This window comes from Pogoniulus pusillus, chromosome 11, assembly GCF_015220805.1.
Source record: "Pogoniulus pusillus isolate bPogPus1 chromosome 11, bPogPus1.pri, whole genome shotgun sequence".
In the NCBI taxonomy this organism is placed as follows: Eukaryota; Metazoa; Chordata; class Aves; order Piciformes; family Lybiidae; genus Pogoniulus; species Pogoniulus pusillus.
The window spans coordinates 8,843,862-8,861,711 of record NC_087274.1 but is presented as its reverse complement, the minus strand read 5'-3'; the positions used below and the strand labels follow the sequence as shown (position 1 = coordinate 8,861,711).

Genomic DNA, 17,850 nt, shown 5'->3' with positions numbered 1-17,850 from the left:
GTTTGACATTCATAGAATCAACCAGGTTGAAAGAGACCTCCAAGATCATCCAGGCCAACCTAGCACCCAGCCCTGTCCAGTCAACTAGACCATGGCACTAAGTGCCCCATCCAGGCTTTGCTTCAACATCTCCAAAGATGGTGACTCCACCACCTCCCTGGGCAGCCCATTCCAATGCCAATCACTCTCTCTGCCAGCAACTTCCTAACAACATCCAGCCTAGACCTCTCCTAGCACAAATTGAGACTGTGTCCCCTTGTTCTGTTGCTGGTTACCTGGGAGAAGAGACCAATCCCACCTGGCTACAGCCTCCCTCCAGGTAGTTGTAGACAGCAATGAGGTCTGCCCTGAGCCTCCTCTTCTCCAGGCTGCACACCCCCAGCTCCATCGGCCTCTCCTCATAGGGTTTATGTTCCAGGCCTCTCACCAGCTTTGTGGCACTTCCCTGGACATGTTCCAGTATTCTTCTCACTCCCCTCCAGGTACTCAAAACTAAGACATAGGGTCCCTGCACGAGATCTAGCTTTGACAGAAGACAACAAGGAGGTCCACAGCTAACTACTAGCATGAGCAGAAGGAACTACCAGAAGTCAGGACTTGTCACTAAAAAGATCATTGTAATAATGTTCAGCTCCTTCCCTTTCCTGTCATCAGCAGCTCCTTTTTCAGCCACTTTCTGCAGTACATACAGAAACCTCCACCCATGTGCAGGCTGTCTAGTGAGCCTGAGCACCGAACAAGTAGCTGGGATGCTGGAAGGTTGTGCTCCAGGTTTATTTTACAGCTTGGACCCTCAAAATTAAATCCCTAAACTGCCTAAATCACAGTGATTTTCAATCAAATGCTTGCTTTCATCATCTTAATATCTAAGAAAACTCTCTAAACCCCACCCTGAATCCCAGTGCTTATGTCAGATGCCCTCCTACCTTCTTTCAAAGCCAATAGGGAGGCATTTCTGAACAGGTCAGGGAGAAGAAGGGGATAGAGAGCTCTTGGGGAAGTGAAGAACAACACAGCTCCTGCTATTGTCCCACTGCGGAAAGATGCTCCAGGCCACAGCTCGGCAGCCTGGATCTTGCAAGAGAAAAGTTGATTATCCCCTATCAGAGAATACCTATCTTTTACTGATCTCCCACCCAAGCTGTCTGGGGAACAATATAAGGCTCTTTTTCAGCAGCCCAATCTCCCCTGATGCTGACAGGTAAAACTGCTCGTGTCTCTGCACAGCTTCCCTCTGAGCACTGAGGAAGGCAGGGAAATCCCAGCCTCTTTTCTGCACTGCAGCAAAAAAATAAACAAAAATCCACCCCCTAATAGGTGGCTGTGAAGAGAAATCCCCAGGTCTAAGTCTTTATTGCAACACCACCTCCCATCCTTCCTTTCCCAAGTCTCACACCTCACAAATGCATGCTTCTGGCCCAAACCTTGCCAGATCAGAGGCATTTCTATTCCCGCCTGTAGCTCAGGGCACACAAACTCTCCTGCAACTCTTTATAGGACTGAGCATCAATCCTGATTCCAAGTCCAGGTGCAGCTCTTTGTGGCTCTGGTTAGAAGCCTACAAACCCAAGTTTAGGCCAAAGACATGCAGCTTCCTTCCCTTCAGCCTCTCCACTGTGGGGTGTGAGCCTGTAGCTGGGTGAGAGGAAGAGGATGCTGGAGCCCCTGGCTCAGTGCACCCCCAGAGCATCCTACAGCTGCAGCTAAGGGGATGAAAAGGCTGCATCGGTCAGTCTGACTGACGCCACCCCAAGATGCTTCATTTTCTCTGAGCTCAGTGATTCCCCACTCAGAGCTTCCTCTCCCCCAGAGTGGTGCTCCTGCAGCCCTGTATCCAAGTCTCTCTGCTTCCCACCAGCAGGAACAAAAAGCCTGAAGCTATTCAGCTGCACTCACTAGGCTCTCCCTGCACAGACCCTGCCTCTGAGGGTGATGTTTATCTTTCATTTCTCCTGTTGAGCCCAGTGTAGGAAAATCCTACTGAAGATAAATCCCTGCTTTTTTAAATGTCAAATCTTAATGGAAGCAGTTTTCAGTCAAAGATTTGCTGATCACTCGTGGCGAATAATGAAGCCTCTGCTTTACAAACAATTGCACTTGTATCACCTGGGCTCTCGTTTTGTCATGCCTTACTCTTTATCTTGTAGAGGTTACTGAGGCAGTTTCCATCAGGGACCGCTCAAAAGAACCATTTGATTGTGCTTGTTCAATGCAGCCACACACTTCTGCATCATCACTGCCAGAGCTGCCCTGACAGGCGTCACTACATCAGTGCCTGACCATCACGAGCAGCAGCAAATGTACCCAGGTGGGCACGACAGAAGGTAGAAGAGCTCTTTATGACTCCCACACTAGCACCCTACCAGTCACCCAGATGGGACAAAAGGGATTTCACCCTATTTCAGCCTGGCTGCCATGAGTGCAACCAACTCTGCAAGTACTACCTACCCTTAGAGATATGCTCTTCACGTCAAAGCAGCTGCCTGCAGAAGCATCCATCAACAAAGTGTCTCTTCTGGAGATGCCCGAACAACAGCAGTGCCCAGGACTACAAACCCCACCCTTCAGCAATCCTAGGTACACTTTATATTTACATTAAGCATTAACACTGCACATTTTGAGAGCAAACAGATAGGGTCGGAGTGGCTGGAGAGCAGCCAGACAGAGAGGGATCTGGGGGTGCTGATTGATACCTGCCTGAACATGAGCCAGCAGTGTGCCCAGGTGGCCAAGAGAGCCAGTGGCATCCTGGCCTGCATCAGGAATGGTGTGGTCAGCAGGAGCAGGGAGGTCATTCTGCCCCTGTACTCTGCACTGGTTAGACCACACCTTGAGTGCTGTGTTCAGTTCTGGGCCCCCCAGTTTAGGAGGGACATTGAGATGCTTGAGCGTGTCCAGAGAAGGGCGACGAGGCTGGGGAGAGGCCTTGAGCACAGCCCTACGAGGAGAGGCTGAGGGAGCTGGGATTGGTTAGCCTGGAGAAGAGGAGGCTCAGGGGTGACCTTATTGCTGTCTACAACTACCTGAAGGGTGGTTGTGGCCAGGGGGAGGTTGCTTTCTTCTCTCAGGTGGCCAGCGCCAGAACAAGAGGACACAGCCTCAGGCTATGCCAAGGGAAATTTAGGCTGGAGGTGAGGAGAAAGTTCTTCACTGAGAGAGTCATTGGACACTGGAATGGGCTGCCCGGGGAGGTGGTGGAGTCGCCGTCCCTGGAGCTGTTCAAGGCAGGATTGGACGTGGCACTTGGTGCCATGGTCTAGCCTTGAGCTCTGTGGTAAAGGGTTGGACTTGATGATCTGTGAGGTCTCTTCCAACCCTGATGATACTGTGATACTGTGAATGATTGCAGATAGCTAAAGCAAAGGCACAGATTCCCATCAGGAAGCAAGGAACAAGGAACACTTCTATGGCTGTGAAGCTCTGTGGAGCCAGGAACGTGCCCACTGCAGTGGGAGCTGATCATATGGCAGAGCAGATTACGATGTTCTCTTTGCCATGTGTCATGCACTTCAGAGCTTTTGTGCTCTGCCAGGAGACAAAAAAACCTCATGCTGCTAGTGGGGGGAAACAAAATATTCCATTTCCTAGACAAAATGCAGAGGCCCAAGCTCTGGGCTGTCTTCAGTACTAAAAGTATTAGTGTTTTTACATAAATATGCTGGTCTAGGCCCAGGCTGGTTAGTGAAGAATTGTAAATGCACCTGGCTGCCCACAGCCTGCAGGGGCAAACTGTGCTCCTAGCGCTCAGCTCTTAAGCCTCTGAGTTTCTGAACTCTGATTTTCTGATTGACTACAAGCTGCCATGAAATTAAAAAACGGGTCCAAACCCCTCCTCTGATATATAAACAGATCCCTGTGGTTTCTTTATTACTGCTCCTGGATCTCCTCATTAGCTGTAGCCAGCATGGTGACACACAGGAGAGTCCCTGGGGAACAAACCTCTCCAGGTCGGAGGGGCCAAGGATCTGGCAGCAGCTGGAGGCGCACAGCCATGGCATCGTGCAGCTCACCTAGGCATGGTATCAACAAACCCCTCTGCCCAGGGAGCTTGGCTAGCAGCCCATGGGGGCTCAGACAACAACATCACTGCAGCAGCCCTGGGTGGAAAAACGACCGTGGCAAAGCTGTTTGGAAGGTAATTTCAGGACTGGAAGTAGAGCACATGGAGCAAATCCTTTGCTGTGTTTGGTCAAGGCTTTTCAAATCAAGTTTAACACAGACCTAAAGAGAGAGACAAAGTCTGATCCAAAGGCAATGGAAAAACTGGAACAAAGAGAACTTCAGTGCTCTCTCTCACTAAAGCCTATGTAAGTACCCACCCAGCTGGAGTTTTCACTGGCTGAATTCCCCTTTCAGCAGCAACATCTGACAGTGATAGACTCTGACACGTACCCTCAAATAATTAAGCCAGAGAAGCATTAGAATAAAAATATAACAAATGGTTCTCAGCTTCCCCAGAGGCAGTAAAATCTGGAGGTAAATGTCAGTTTATGGATAAAATTGGCAGCAATGAGTCCCTGCCTGGTGTTGCTGGGCTGCTGCAGTCTTCTTTTCTGCATAACACCTGTACCAAGAGCCTCTCTGAGGAGTTTGGGAAGAATAAGCCTCCTAGAAGGAGGTAGATAATGAGGAGGAAAATGACTAAGCAAGGCAAGCAGGTGTGAGTCACACTCAGCTATCACCTTCACCCGAGAGTTGTGCCAGGAGGCAAAGCACTACCTGAGAGATCTCAGTGCTGCTCTGCAATGCTCTGAGCGTGGTTACTGCTGGAAGAGGTTTAAATGATCCACCTTAAAAAGGATGCTGTGCTGCCAGCCTCCAAGGCAGAATCACTGCTCAGTTCAAACATCCCCAAGGCTGGACCCAGCTCTGCTCTGAACCTCTGCTTCGAGGAAAGAGTGCGAGTTCTTGTTTGGATTTTAAACACCAGCTTCATTCAAAGCCCGTGGAAATCCAGGGGAAAGCTCCTGCCGACTCAAGTGAGCTTTGACCTCAACCACGAGGCTTGACTGGGAAGTGTTTCTTTGGCAACAGGAGCTTCCTTGGGCTTGCACCCTTTTCTCACATCTGTCAAGAGTTTTCATGTAATTCTTATAAAACCAAGATGAAAATCACTCCTCCAAGGCAGATGGGATTTTCCTTCTGCACCATGCAGGGTGCCACATCCTGGCAGCAGCTGCCTGCTCCCCGTCAGCTCCTCCTGCAGCTGCTTGTATGAAATGCAGATTATTCACCTGAAAGTCGTTTCTCTGTGGGGACAGAGGAACATTATAGAAGCCAGGAAACAGAAAAGAGTTTCCAATATCCGAAGCCCCTGACTAACAGAAGGTTTGGTTGTAGAGATGAAAGCATCTGCATGTAAGTATCTAAACGGTGAAGGTCATGAGGCTCCTCTCAGTGGTGATCACAGTATCACGAAGGTTGGAAGAGACCTCACAGATCATCAAGTCCAACCCTTTACCACAGTGCCCAAGGCTAGACCATGGCACCAAGTGCCACATCCAACCCTGCCTTGAACTGCCCCAGGGACGACGACTCCACCACCTCCCCAGGCAGCCCATTCAACACAGGAGGTTTTATATGAACTTAGGAGAAACTTCCTTATTTTGAGGGTGGTAAAACACTGGAACAGGCTGCCCAGAAAGGCTGTGGAGTCTCTTTCTCTGAGACTTTACAAACCTGCCTGGACACGTTCCTGTGCAACCTGATCTAGGCAAACGTGTGTTAGCAGGAGGGTTGGAGTAGATGATCTCCAGAGGTGCCTCTCAAAGCCTACCGTTCTGTGACTCTACGCTGAAAGTCTTGCATTTTCCTCCAGGTAGAGTTTAGACCTTAGAAAGAGCTGATCTTTATTTGAGGGAGAATTCTCAAACCCTGTCTTTTTTTCCACCAGCAGAACGGGGTACCTAAAGTGACTGAACACCTCCCTACCTTACAAAACAAAATCAGCTACCAAAAGCAATACTGAACCGAGCCTGCAACTTTCAGAGCTTCTCCAGTTACAGAAAGGTAACTCAGAATGCCTAATCAAAGCTGCTGCTGTCCCTGGCAGTGCCCTGCGCTCTGCAGGTCAGTGCTCTGCCGGCTCCTGGGCACCACCACTGCAGTGCAGAGGGCTGTGCAGATGCTGTGTTGTGCAATAACAGAACAACGTCTCTGGAAGCCAGTACTGCCTTCTTTGTACTTGCATGCACGGTGAAGAAGAATGATTCATTTTTTTTAGAGTACAACTCTGTCTTTTAGGTAGGAGGAGAAAGAGTTCAAATCGAAGTGTAACAGTGGTTTGAGTTTCCACAGGAAATTACTTGGGGTTATTAACATCTTTTTTTTTTTTCCATTGTAAAATGATCTCTTCTCAAATGCTCTAATGCAAGGAGATGCTGAAAACCCTGCCAGAGCCCTTACTGCTGAAAGTCTCTATAATAGCCACAATTTATACTCTATCTCTGCTGCAGAAACCAAGGACAAAGCCTTTGATCTCTGTCTTTTCTCCTGGCCCACTGTAGTTGCTGCCAGATATAATCTTCAGTACTGAAGTTCTCAGGCTTATTGCAGCACTCTGCAGAAGCTTTGATGGCTTTGGATGTACAGGAGGTGAGGAGCAGATCTTCTGGACATCTATCATGCAGTTGCTTGCAATTATATGGAAATGGACTCAGCAGCCCTGATGATGCCTTCCTACAGAAAGCTTGCAATGTGCCTCCTAAAACACCTCCAAGCAGCCAGATTCTCTGCGGGTGCAAATCCATGAGGCATGTCAGACCTTACGCTGCCTGTGACTCTGCTCTGCACGTGTGGCAGCAGAAATGGGAGAGCAATGCACCTGCTCATGGGTGCTGTGATTGAGAGGTACAAAAGCAAGTCCCTCCTGTCTTCTTCATATCTGAGAGGGCTTTTAAAAACCTACTTAATTACATTCCTGAGATAATGCTTCCTGAAACCTGTTACACAGGCTTCTTTAGAGATCTTGGAAAGGGTTCAGATTCTCTCCAGCAACTCCTCTAGTGCTAGGACACTTGTCTCAAACATCTGAGTAGTGAGAGAGAGCTCCAACTTTAAAGTACAGCTGTAAATTTAAGAACATACTCATCTGTGTGAGATGGAGTTAAGCATAAACATTAATCAAGAACCTTCAGAAGCAGTAATCCAGTTGGCTTTTACCCAATAGCTTTGCAGATCAGGAGTGACCTCGTGGAGATCATGAGGTTGTGCTGTACATGGACCATGGATTTAACTAATCTTTTGCACCCAACTGCCAATTATGGGACAATTCTTTCAAAGAAAGATGAAGATCTCTTCATGTCACTGCAGAGTGTAAACATTGTTCCAGCAGGATTCAATTGCCAAGCTGCAGAGATTATCTGCTGGTGTGTTAGTGACTCAAGAGAAGGCTCTGCATAGTGTAGGGACCACTGAGTGAAGCAATGTGGCTGCATCAGTCTCTGGGTATCCCATAGGATATTATGCTGCAGTTTCTTTCTCTCCTTGTCATCCACTTCCACTGCAACTTTACATTCCATCTACAGGCTCTGAACTAGCAGATGCTAACTTTGAGCCTCTAAGTTTAGGATTAAGAAATGAATGTATGGTTCTCATCTGACAACATGTGTTTGGGACCCTACAAATCTCACCTCTGGGCTTCTCCAGAGCCCTCTCAATCTCTGCCTTTCCCAGGTGCGTGCTGTATTAAGACCTCTCTAAACCTGGCAGAAACTAAAATACTTTCCCAGTGCTTTGCCAAGTGATCATTTAAGTCTTTTCACTTCCTGCTGAGTAAGAATCTGATGAAAAGACCATTAGCCATGTGATGACAGGCCACAAAAGCATCACAAAGAAACAGCAATGCTCATCTGACCAGGCAGAACCAGTACAACTAAGAGCAATCCCATCCAAAGGCTGGAGCTGTGCACCACAGTATTGGTAGGCTCACAGCTGAGGGGTCTTAAGAATCGTAGAATCAACCAGGTAAGAAGGACACAGAGGCAACATTTCATTCTTGCCTTACCTTGAAATGCAGAAGTTCATCCTAAATAATAAAATTCCACCCAGAAGGCACTTCAGGAGGACAATCACTTGCAGGGACAGTCCCTTATAGGGAGCCTCTGCTTCCAAACACTCATCACCTCCATTTGCCTGGCCAGAACTTAATTTTGAAGCCTGTCACAGCTGAAAGGAGCAACAAGAGCTGCCTCTCCATCTGCCAAGACAACAGCTTTCAGCTGCCCACCATATATACTCTGACCTTCACAACCCAACAAAGGAGCACCAGCTATTCATGGAGCAGCCAAGGGATCTATACAAAACCACACTGGGCTACTTAGTCAGAGGCTGCGATAGAGGCTGCCATTATCTACTTTCTAATAAGCAGACAATTTTGTTAGGAAATACTAAAATTAGGCACTGAGCACCTGGGGGGGAAAAATCCCTTTGAAAAAAGGCAATATAATGGAAGTTGGAGCTATCTTTTCAAGTGGCTGGGGATGTTTCTGTGCGTTAGCACAAACGCCTCCAGAGAGGAAATTTTGCACATGAAGTACATTATTAATCCTGTTCATATCAATACTTTTTAGGATATTACAAGGAAAAAAAAAAAACAACACATGGGGATTAACAGATTTGGAAGTTCATAAAAGGCAATCTGACTCAGTTTTGTGTGCAATCTCCCCCCGAGGACCTATTCCAACAGTAATTCTGCACTGAGCTCTCTATTTGTGTTTGATTAAAATACATCTTCTAAAAAGGCACTTGCAAGCCCTTACTTAGACATCTGGAGAAATGGAATACTCCCCACTTCTTCTGGTAGTTTGTCACCCACACTGCTGAAAAATGTGCCTTCTGCACGCAGACAAACGGGAAACATCGGCACTCCCAACTCCTGCATCACCCCCTTTGTAATTCTGATTGATCGTGATTGTCAGGTGCTCCGAGCCCAATTCCACCGGGAACTGCGTGCTCCAGCAAGGCTTGTGGGGGTGCAAAGTGCCTGCGTGCACTGCAAGAGCAGTGAAGGGGAGAAGTGCCTCTTGCTCGCAGAGCAGGCTTTGCAGAATGACTTCAGGATGGAAAAGTGTTCTGAGTTTAACAAGAGCAAGTTCCCATGGCTACATGTGAGTATTCTACATGTTTAGGAAAATAAGTGTCTCACAGACTCACTAATGCTCAACTTGCTCAATTAAACACTCTTCTGCTGGGTGAAAAAAAAAGGGGGAAGTGGAAATTAGATATTTATTAGACAGATTAAGTCATTCTCTGTTTTAAAGAATGTATCACCCTGCTTATCTCTACCAGCTGGTGTGAGCACCCAAAGCAAACCAGGTAACATGGCAGACACCGAAATCTCTTTTCTGTTCTCTTTCAGCCCTCTGTCCCGGCCAGTGACGGCAGCAAACAGAACAGCACAGAGTGCAGCTTCAAAACAAAGAGGAGACAGGACTGCGAAAGCTGCGTGCAGCCCAGTTCTCAGGGACGATCTATCTATGCCAAATCCGGAGCTTTCTTGAAGTCCGTGGCAGTCAATCCCCTTCACTGCCATGCAGGCAGGATTTGGCCCCAGTAAAGCATCCGCCTGCATTCCCAGCTGCTGGGTCCAGCTGCCACGGAGGAATGCAGGGCTGCCGAGGGCGCTGGCATGGGACCGAGCCCCAGCCTCCAGTGAGGAGAAATTTCCATCTCAGCACCTGCATTTAAAATTTGTCAGTGCAGTGGCTGGATGCGATAAAGAAATCCCTGCCAGTAATGCAGTTTAGTCTTCTTCCTCACCAGCATTCAGGTCATGTTTGAGCCAGCTACTTTGCTGAATGTTACTGTATTCAGCACCTGGAGACCTTCGGAAGGAGACACAGAGCTGGGTGGGGAAGCAGAGTTACACACGTCTCGGTTAACTTTGCAGCAGATCACATCCCGGCATTCAATACAAAATCTGTACAGGGCTGAATCCCGCTCCTGCAAGGCAACAAGTGTTTCACCACTTTGTAGCATGCCACTGGGAATTAGATGACACTTTGTACAAAAGCACTGTGAGGAGGGATTAAAACAAGCAAACACATAGCGGTCATCTCAGCACTCTGGGTGCAAGCAGAAATGTTCGAAGGCATAAAAGCCCGTTAATTCCTATAGGAAATCAATAGGAGCTGGGGAAATGCAGCACTCCTGCGCCACTGGAAAGCTGTCCTTTGGCTATGGATTGCCCTGATCTCTGCTTTCACTAAAATAAGATGGAGAGGGAAGGTGCTTATTGGTTTTGCAGCTGTCCCCAGATCTGCTATCTAGCTGGAAAGAGTAAAATTGAGAACTACCAGCTATTTCCCCGGGGAAGACAGACTCTTTCAGCCCCAGGTTTGCACCCACCTCCATCTAAGCCTATCTCCGGATGCATCTGAAACACCGTGTGCTGAGCACCACCCGGGCTGGCTCTGGCTCTGCAGCCCACAGAGATTGCCTTGACTGATGACTGGAAGCGAAGCAACGACTCCTATCGCCGGCGAAGCCAGCCCGGACAGCAGCCCCGCAGCAGCAGCGCGGCCGGAAAAACTTTTCGGGAAGCGCCCGCAGCTTCCATCTGCCTGCGCGGTTCGGTTCCCGGGGGGACAGGGAGCGCTCCGCGTGTGGTACCAGCTCGGAGAGCCCGTCCCAACCCGGGTCCCCCCCGGGACTGAGCGCGGCTCGGCGGCGGACCCCTGCCGCCTCCACCCGCTGGCTCCAGACCCCTCCGCGCCGTCTCCGGCTGCCGCGGGGGCCCCGCTCGGAGCCGCCCCCTCTGGGACGGCACCTGCCAGCTCCACTCAGCTCCGCGCTGCCGGTTCGCACCGGGGCAGCAGCGGCAGCTAGGGGGGTCCCCGCAGTCCCTCCGAAAGCGGAGTGGGAGAGCCCCGGCTGGGCGGGGGGGGCAGCCACAGCCCTCCCCCCGAGGGCAGCCCCGGCGGGCAGCCCGGTACCGCCCTGCATCCCGCGGGGGGCGGAGCGGGCGCCGGTGGGGCCGGGAGCTGCGGGGCCGGGTGCGAGGCTGCGGGGCCGCCGCCGCCGCCCATGGAGCCCAACGGGACGGCGGCGGCGGGGGGCAACGCTTCGGCGACGGCGGGCGGCGGCGGTTCCCCCGGGAGCGGGCCCTTACTCATCCCCTCGGCCTTCGGGACGGTGCTATCGGTGATGTACGTGGCCGGGGTGGCGGGTAACGTGTACACGCTGGTGGTGATGTGCCACTCGGCGCGCTGCGCCGCCCCCATGTACAGCTCCATCGTCAGCCTGGCCCTGGCCGACCTGCTCTACCTCTCCACCATCCCCTTCATCGTCTGCACCTACCTGGCCCAGGACTGGTACTTCGGCGACCTGGGTTGCCGCATCCTGCTCAGCCTGGACCTGCTCACCATGCACGCCAGCATCTTCACCCTCACCCTCATGTGCACCGAGCGCTACCTGGCCGTCACCCGGCCGCTGGACACCCTGAAGCGGTCGCGAGGCTACCGTAAGGTCACGGCGGGCGCCGTCTGGTCGGTCTCGCTGCTGCTGACTCTGCCCATGATGCTGATGGTCACCCTGACCGAGGGGAGCAAGGCAGAGGGCAAGGTGAAGAGGATATGTGCGCCCACCTGGAGCATGGACGCCTACCGGACCTACCTGACAGTGCTCTTCAGCACCAGCATCATGGCCCCGGGGATCATCATCGGCTTCCTCTACACGCGCCTGGCCAGGACCTACCTGGAGTCCCAGAGGAACCCCCCGCACAAGGAGAAGAGCAAGAGGTCCCCCCGGCAGAAGGTCCTCATTATGATTTTCAGTATTGTGTTGGTCTTCTGGGCCTGCTTCCTGCCATTTTGGATCTGGCAGCTGGTCCGACTCTACAGCAACTCCCTGCAGCTCACCACCCAAACCCAAAAGTGCATTAACTACCTGGTGACCTGCCTGACCTACAGCAACAGCTGCATCAACCCCTTCCTCTACACCCTGCTCACCAAAAACTACCGGGAGTACCTGCGCAACAGGCACCGCAACTTCTACAGGTTCACCTCCTCCTTTCGCAAGAGGGGCTCCAACCTGCAGTGCTCCTGGGGACGGTCCATGTCCTCCAGCAACCAGTACGACTACAGCTCGGAAGCCCTGGGCATGGCCACGCTGAAGGACAAGTGAGGAAGAGGAGGTGCTCTGGAGACACCAGGACCAGGAGCGTTTGGCCAAGGTAGGGCTTTGGAACCCCCTAGCCCTGAAGGGTCCAAAAAATGCATTTCAGGTGGTCCCTCTGTGAACCCAAGCACTAAGAGATACATCTCAATTTCCATCTGTCTTAGAGCTGTCAGGGAGATCCTGCTGGGAGCCAGCAGCCATTCAGGGCAAATTCCTTAACGGTTTGGGTGTAGAAGGTGAGGTGGATGTTTCGTTCAGTTCTGACACAAACTGTTACAATGCTTTGCTGAGTTTTGCCCAGCTCCAGTTCTGCACCATCTCTCCTGTGTGGTTTCTCAGTGCTACCTTCGGGCGACAGCTGAGTCAGATCTGCAAAAGTCTGAAACTGTCCTGGTACTGCTTAATTTAGCTGCAGGCCCTGGGTTTGTCCTATGTACTACTGTTGTCTGATTCTGGAGTGTGTAAAGAGACCTTTAAGCCCCTTTTCCCATTTCCTGTGCATTGTAGAGCACTACAGTTTTGTCAGGCTTAAAGTCTCTGCTTTAAAGTTCATTGCAGCAGCACTTCAACTCCAAGCATTGAAAAGCCACAAGGTAAGCTGTCAAAAACCCACAGCTTTATCCAAGAAAAGCTTGCACTTTTTATAGGTTTCTGCCTAAGGTCATCTGAATTTGCCACTTTGGTTTTTTCTAAGTTGGTCCCTTTCTCAGCAGTTAACAAGGCTTGGAATACTGAGAATGTACCTTGGAAAGAAAAAATCTCTTAGAATCAGTCAAAGACCTGAGGCTCTGAGGAAAATGACTCCTGTATCATGAGGCTCATCATTAAGGGGACAGAATTATTCATGACATTTGATCAAATGCATTTTGCCTCAGTGTGTTCTGCTCATTTTCTCCCCACTTGGTGCCTCATAGTAAACCTTTGCCATAGGTACTAGAGATGCCTGCGAGCATCTAAACAAGTGTAAAACTTCAGTTTGCACAATAAATAATGATTAAAAAGTGGACCATCATTAGGTTTCCCCTTGCATGGTCTCTTCACCCAGCTCAGGGTGGGGTATTTACCAAGGGAGAGGGGGATGGGGATGAAACTGGGTCCAGTATTCCTTTTTCCTGTTCTGGAACAGATTCTGAGGAGAAGTAAAGCACAATACCAGTTGCATAAACTGTTGTCAGCAGCTAGTGGTGCCCAGGCACTTCTGAAACAGCAGGCAGGTGCTTAAGGAACAGTCATATCCACTTTCTTATGGCATACTCCAGACACATCCATTTGAGAGGAGTCCCACTACAGCCCTGCTCTCTCACTGGGATCCTTTAAGGCACCAATATTTGGGTACATTTGTGCTAAAGCAGGCACACGAAGTGCCAACACCATATCCAGGGACTTGGAGAAGAGAACACAGCACAGCCACGTGCTGGATTATATTCACTCAACTAACAGCAGGAAAAGAACCCTTTCAGGTAACACGTTGGATAAAGCCCAGGGAAGCATACTGCTGTGCTGGGAATTGAGCATTCTTCCTAGGGACGCTGTTGTTGGGGTGCTTTTCTGGGAGGAGGAAATAAGTAACTCACCTTAGAATTGCTCATACTGCTTTTAAGCTTGAGACAGTCTTCAAAACACTGCTGCCCACTGTTGTGTTCCATTACTGTGTAAACTGCCAAGCTGGGCAGCATAAATAGACCTGATGGTGCTGATTTCCTTATGAGACAGAGGCACTAACTCACTCTCCATGCTGGGAACTGACAGGCAGAGTGGCCTTCCACAGCTTTTAGGAACAACTTCTCAGGGACATTGCATTTTTCAGTTAGGAATTCTGAAGTCATTTTCACTTTTTCTTTGCTTCCCATTTCTGAGGCTGGAATATCAGAGAGAAGGCTCAGCTGAAAAGGCAGCGTGGGAAGGCTGGAGCAAGTGCGTCCTCTACGAGGTGTGCTGTGCCATCCTGCTGTTGGGCACAAGCCATTTGCCCATCTCTGAGAAAAAAAACCACACAACTATTTCCTTATGGTTATAGAAAGAAAAACCCACCCCGATCTGGGTCCTCTCCTGATGTGTCTCAGTTTCCATTGCTTAGCCTCAGGAGAAGCTCCTTGGAAGGCCACTTACGGTGGCTGCTATAGGATGGATGATTACTGCCACAAGTACATAGCTGCACAAGTGTCAATAAAAAAGGGCTTGGGGAATGTTGTGGAGACAGGGAAGTAATGTGGCCGAGTCAGGAATATATATAAAAATAGAATTACTTTATTTTCCTGAAACCCTGCCCCCAAAACTATACACAGGAATTAATTTAGCTCAATTAACAGGCTCAGGTAATTGAGAACACCTTACAAAGGACACTGTAGATAAATTTGGCTGTTTTGTAAGTCAGGAAAGGGAAAAGGCTGAGCTATGCACGCAGCTCTCACAGAGGGAGAGGAATTTCAGGGTATCCAGGACTCCAGGATAGGGAATCAAACTTTTACTTAAAAAACCAAACCCCAAAGTTAAACATCTAAAGCCAGTCAGTGCAAAAACTATTAACAAGAAGGAAAAGCTGAAAAAGAGTTGTGCCTAGAAAAAAAAAAGGGATGCAAATGCAGAGCGGCTGAGGTCTACACTCGTAACCTAATGTGGGGATCGGCAAACAGAAGGGTTTGATTTGAGCTCCACTTCCTTCCCAAGGTATTCCATCAGTCCCCAGAAGGGATGCTGCTCAGCCACAGGGGATGTTCCTTCTGTGCCACATCATCAGAGCTCCGTCAAAGGGCTGAGGAAGGAGCGTCCTGGTGAAATGTGAGCTCCTGCATAGTTGTCACTCACAACCAGGTTGTGCTTCAGCCTGGTCCCACCCCAGCACTTCTCCTCTCTCCCAGTGTAAGGTTACTCAAAGGAGAGAACCAGCAGATTTGGTGACAGGCACAAAGCACATCCCTGGGGCAGAGGAGTGCCTGTTTAAGACAAAGCTGGCCAGCAAGCAGAAGATGCTGCTGTGCCTGATGAATGATGGCTCCTCAGCAGCGCAGGAAGCATCGCATGGTGTAGACCTGCACAAGGACAAGTCCTCTGGGGCCTCTCATACTGGTAGGGATCAGGGCTCAGTTTCACAGGTGAATTACATATACAATATCCCTCTCCTTGTCCCATCAGACCAGTTAAACTGACAGAAGCCAGAAGGTCTGACCTGCCTCATAAATATCCCTCAAGAGCAGATGTTTCAGCTGAGTTCCTTGTGTCTGTAATTGGGTAATCCTGGACTCTTCTGGGTGTGCTCATGTTTTGGAAATGAGGAGACAGACTTCATGAATCTCCCTTTAGCAACAAAAACAAATCAATTTGATCATTAGCTTTTGAAGGGGGTTGCTGCTGCCTGTCTGTAGCATAGAGTTCTCTCCAGAGTTCTGTTCTAACCTTTAAGTTGCCTGTAACTTTGGGTAGCTTTGTCTGCAGCTGACCCAGGGTGTTTTGGGAAGGGTGCTGGTTTGGGTTTGGTAGGATCTCAGTATTTGTAAGCACATCTCCCTGCAGACTGTAAAGCAGCTGAGCTGTTTCCTATGTGACATGAGAAAGGTATCACCTATCCTCAGCATTCAAAAGGACGTAAGGAGTCCCCAGATCATGAGATTAAAACCCAGACCTTTTCTTCACAACCAGAGATGCTGCAAAAGTGAATGAACCATAGAATCACAGAATGTCAGCAGCTGGAAGGGGCCTAAAAGCTCATCCAGGCCAACTCCCCTGCAGAGCAGTAGGCTCACCTAGAGCAGATCACGCATCCAGACAGCTCTTGACTGTCTCCAGAGAGACTCCACAATCCCCCGGGCAGCCTGTTCCAGTGTTCTGTCACATTTGTGGTGAAAAAAATTCCTCCTCAGGTTCACATGGAACCTCCTATGCCTCAACTTCCACCCACTGCCCCTTGTCCTGTCACTAGGCATCGCTGAGAAGAGGCTGGCTCTATCCTCCTAGTAATGAAACTGAGAGAAACACACCAAGTCCAGCTAAGAGGGCTTTGCAAACTCTGCCTGTCTTGTGAACCTGAAGCATCTCAGGTTAGGGCTGAAATAACAACAGGAAAGCCAGTTGGACCTGAAGGGAGGCTGTAGCCAGGTGGGGTTGGTCTCTTCTCCCAGGTAACCAGCAACAGAACAAGGGGACACAGTCTCAAGTTGTGCCAGGGGAGGTCTAGGCTGGATGTTAGGAGGAAGTTCTTCATGGACAGTGATTTATTTGCCATTGGAGTGGGCTGCCCAAGGAGGTGGTGGAGTCACCATCCCTGGAGGTGTTCAAGAAAAGCCTGGATGAGGCACTTGGTGCCATGGTCTAGTTGATTGGCCAGGGCTGGGGGATAGGTTGAACTGGATGATCTTGGAGGTCTCTTCCAACCTGGTTGATTTCTATGATTCTCTAAGCCAAATGTGGAGAGTTCCTCAAAAACTCTTTTCCATTGGCTATTCTACCTTCCAAGAAGGCAAGCTGTGCATACCCTGGGATCATTTATCATACTCAGATCATTGTAATCCTGTGGTTCTTAGTGCATACGTGTGTGTGAGGGTAATTACAAGTGAAATTTTGCCCCAGGTTTAGTGACACAGCCAAGTTTTCAGCTAAGTGGGGAATGATAATTTTAGGGCATCGTGTTTCTTGTTTGACCAGAGGTTGTCACTGCAAAACTCCCTACAAGTTTTACAGAAAAGAAAATAGTTTCATCACTAGGATGTCTTTTCCAGACTGTGAGAAAAAAAATGCAGCTTCACCCTTAGTGCTCTTTCCTGCCTTAATCTAAGGTAGGTTCAGCTGCAGCAGCGGCAGTTTTCCACTTTCATTTGAAAAGAGAAAGTGCCAGTCCTTTGTGGAACAGGTGAGAATGGTTGTTGTCACCAGACACAGGAGAATCCAGCTGAACCTTACAGAATTTCTGCAGACTTTCCTCTCAGTCATACATTTTTGCTACCTTTCTCCTCGCTTTTTCCAACCAAATTTGCAATCAATACTCCAAAGCCCCACGTTACGATTTAATTATGAGGGAGAGCAAGTCATGAATAATTTAGCTTCCATTTTAGCAGTCATTCTGGGGGCTTAGTGTGTGACTGAATGCCAGGGAAGCCAGCAGAATCGAAGTGATTTTCTGGGCACATGGTACAAAACGCACAGCTTGCTGCCCAGCTGCACTCACCAAGGAGAACAGGCAGGGTGACTAAGTTCAGAATCTATTCCCCCATCAGCATGATGAGAGGAGAAGGTAAGGCATAATCCTCCTCACCCAGCCCAACCCTCATATCCCATGGGAACAGGTAGTGCAACCCCTTAAAACCCATCTTCACCAGGAGATTTGGCTGGTGGGGGATGCTCAGCTCAGCTCCTGGCACTGCATTTCTGAGTCCCTCAGGGGCAGCAGCAATCTTCCAGCTTGAGGTCTCAGAAGAAAGTTTGCTTTTTGTTATGTTAGGCTTTAAAAGGTAGCAGCTGCACAAAATTAGGGCACAACCTGCCTATATGAGAGCACTTAAATTCTTTAAAGCAGAATGTTACTACAACATCCAGGGGGAAAAGCCTGTTGTAAAGAGGGAGCTGCCTTTGAAGTGCTAACTTCCCTCTCCTGCATTTCTTCCTATGCTAAACCCAGACTGACTCTATTCCTGTCACATCCTCACTGCCAGCACCCACAGAAACACCCAGAGCCGAGTGACTAACTAGACCTGAGCCCAGCTGGGCTTTTTTTTTGCCTTGTAATAGTGTTTGCTGCTGTTA

At 49.5% G+C, this 17,850-nt stretch overlaps 1 protein-coding gene and 1 long non-coding RNA gene across 2 annotated transcripts in view; one reads left to right on the top strand and one right to left on the bottom strand.

Moving 5' to 3' along the window:
• Positions 1–8,194, bottom strand: part of LOC135179287 (uncharacterized) — a 53,914-nt gene extending 45,720 nt beyond the window's left edge. The window contains exon 1 of the long non-coding RNA XR_010303967.1: positions 8,006–8,194. This is a non-coding gene — a long non-coding RNA (uncharacterized LOC135179287). The remainder of the gene's footprint in view (positions 1–8,005) is intronic.
• A 2,819-nt stretch (positions 8,195–11,013) lies between these two features.
• LOC135179284 (urotensin-2 receptor-like) overlaps positions 11,014–17,850 on the top strand; it is a 29,671-nt gene continuing 22,834 nt past the window's right edge. Inside the window, exon 1 of the mRNA XM_064150887.1 lies at positions 11,014–12,172. Within this exon, the coding sequence (XP_064006957.1) occupies positions 11,026–12,123 (1,098 nt within the window). The 5' untranslated portion in view covers positions 11,014–11,025 and the 3' untranslated portion in view covers positions 12,124–12,172. The remainder of the gene's footprint in view (positions 12,173–17,850) is intronic.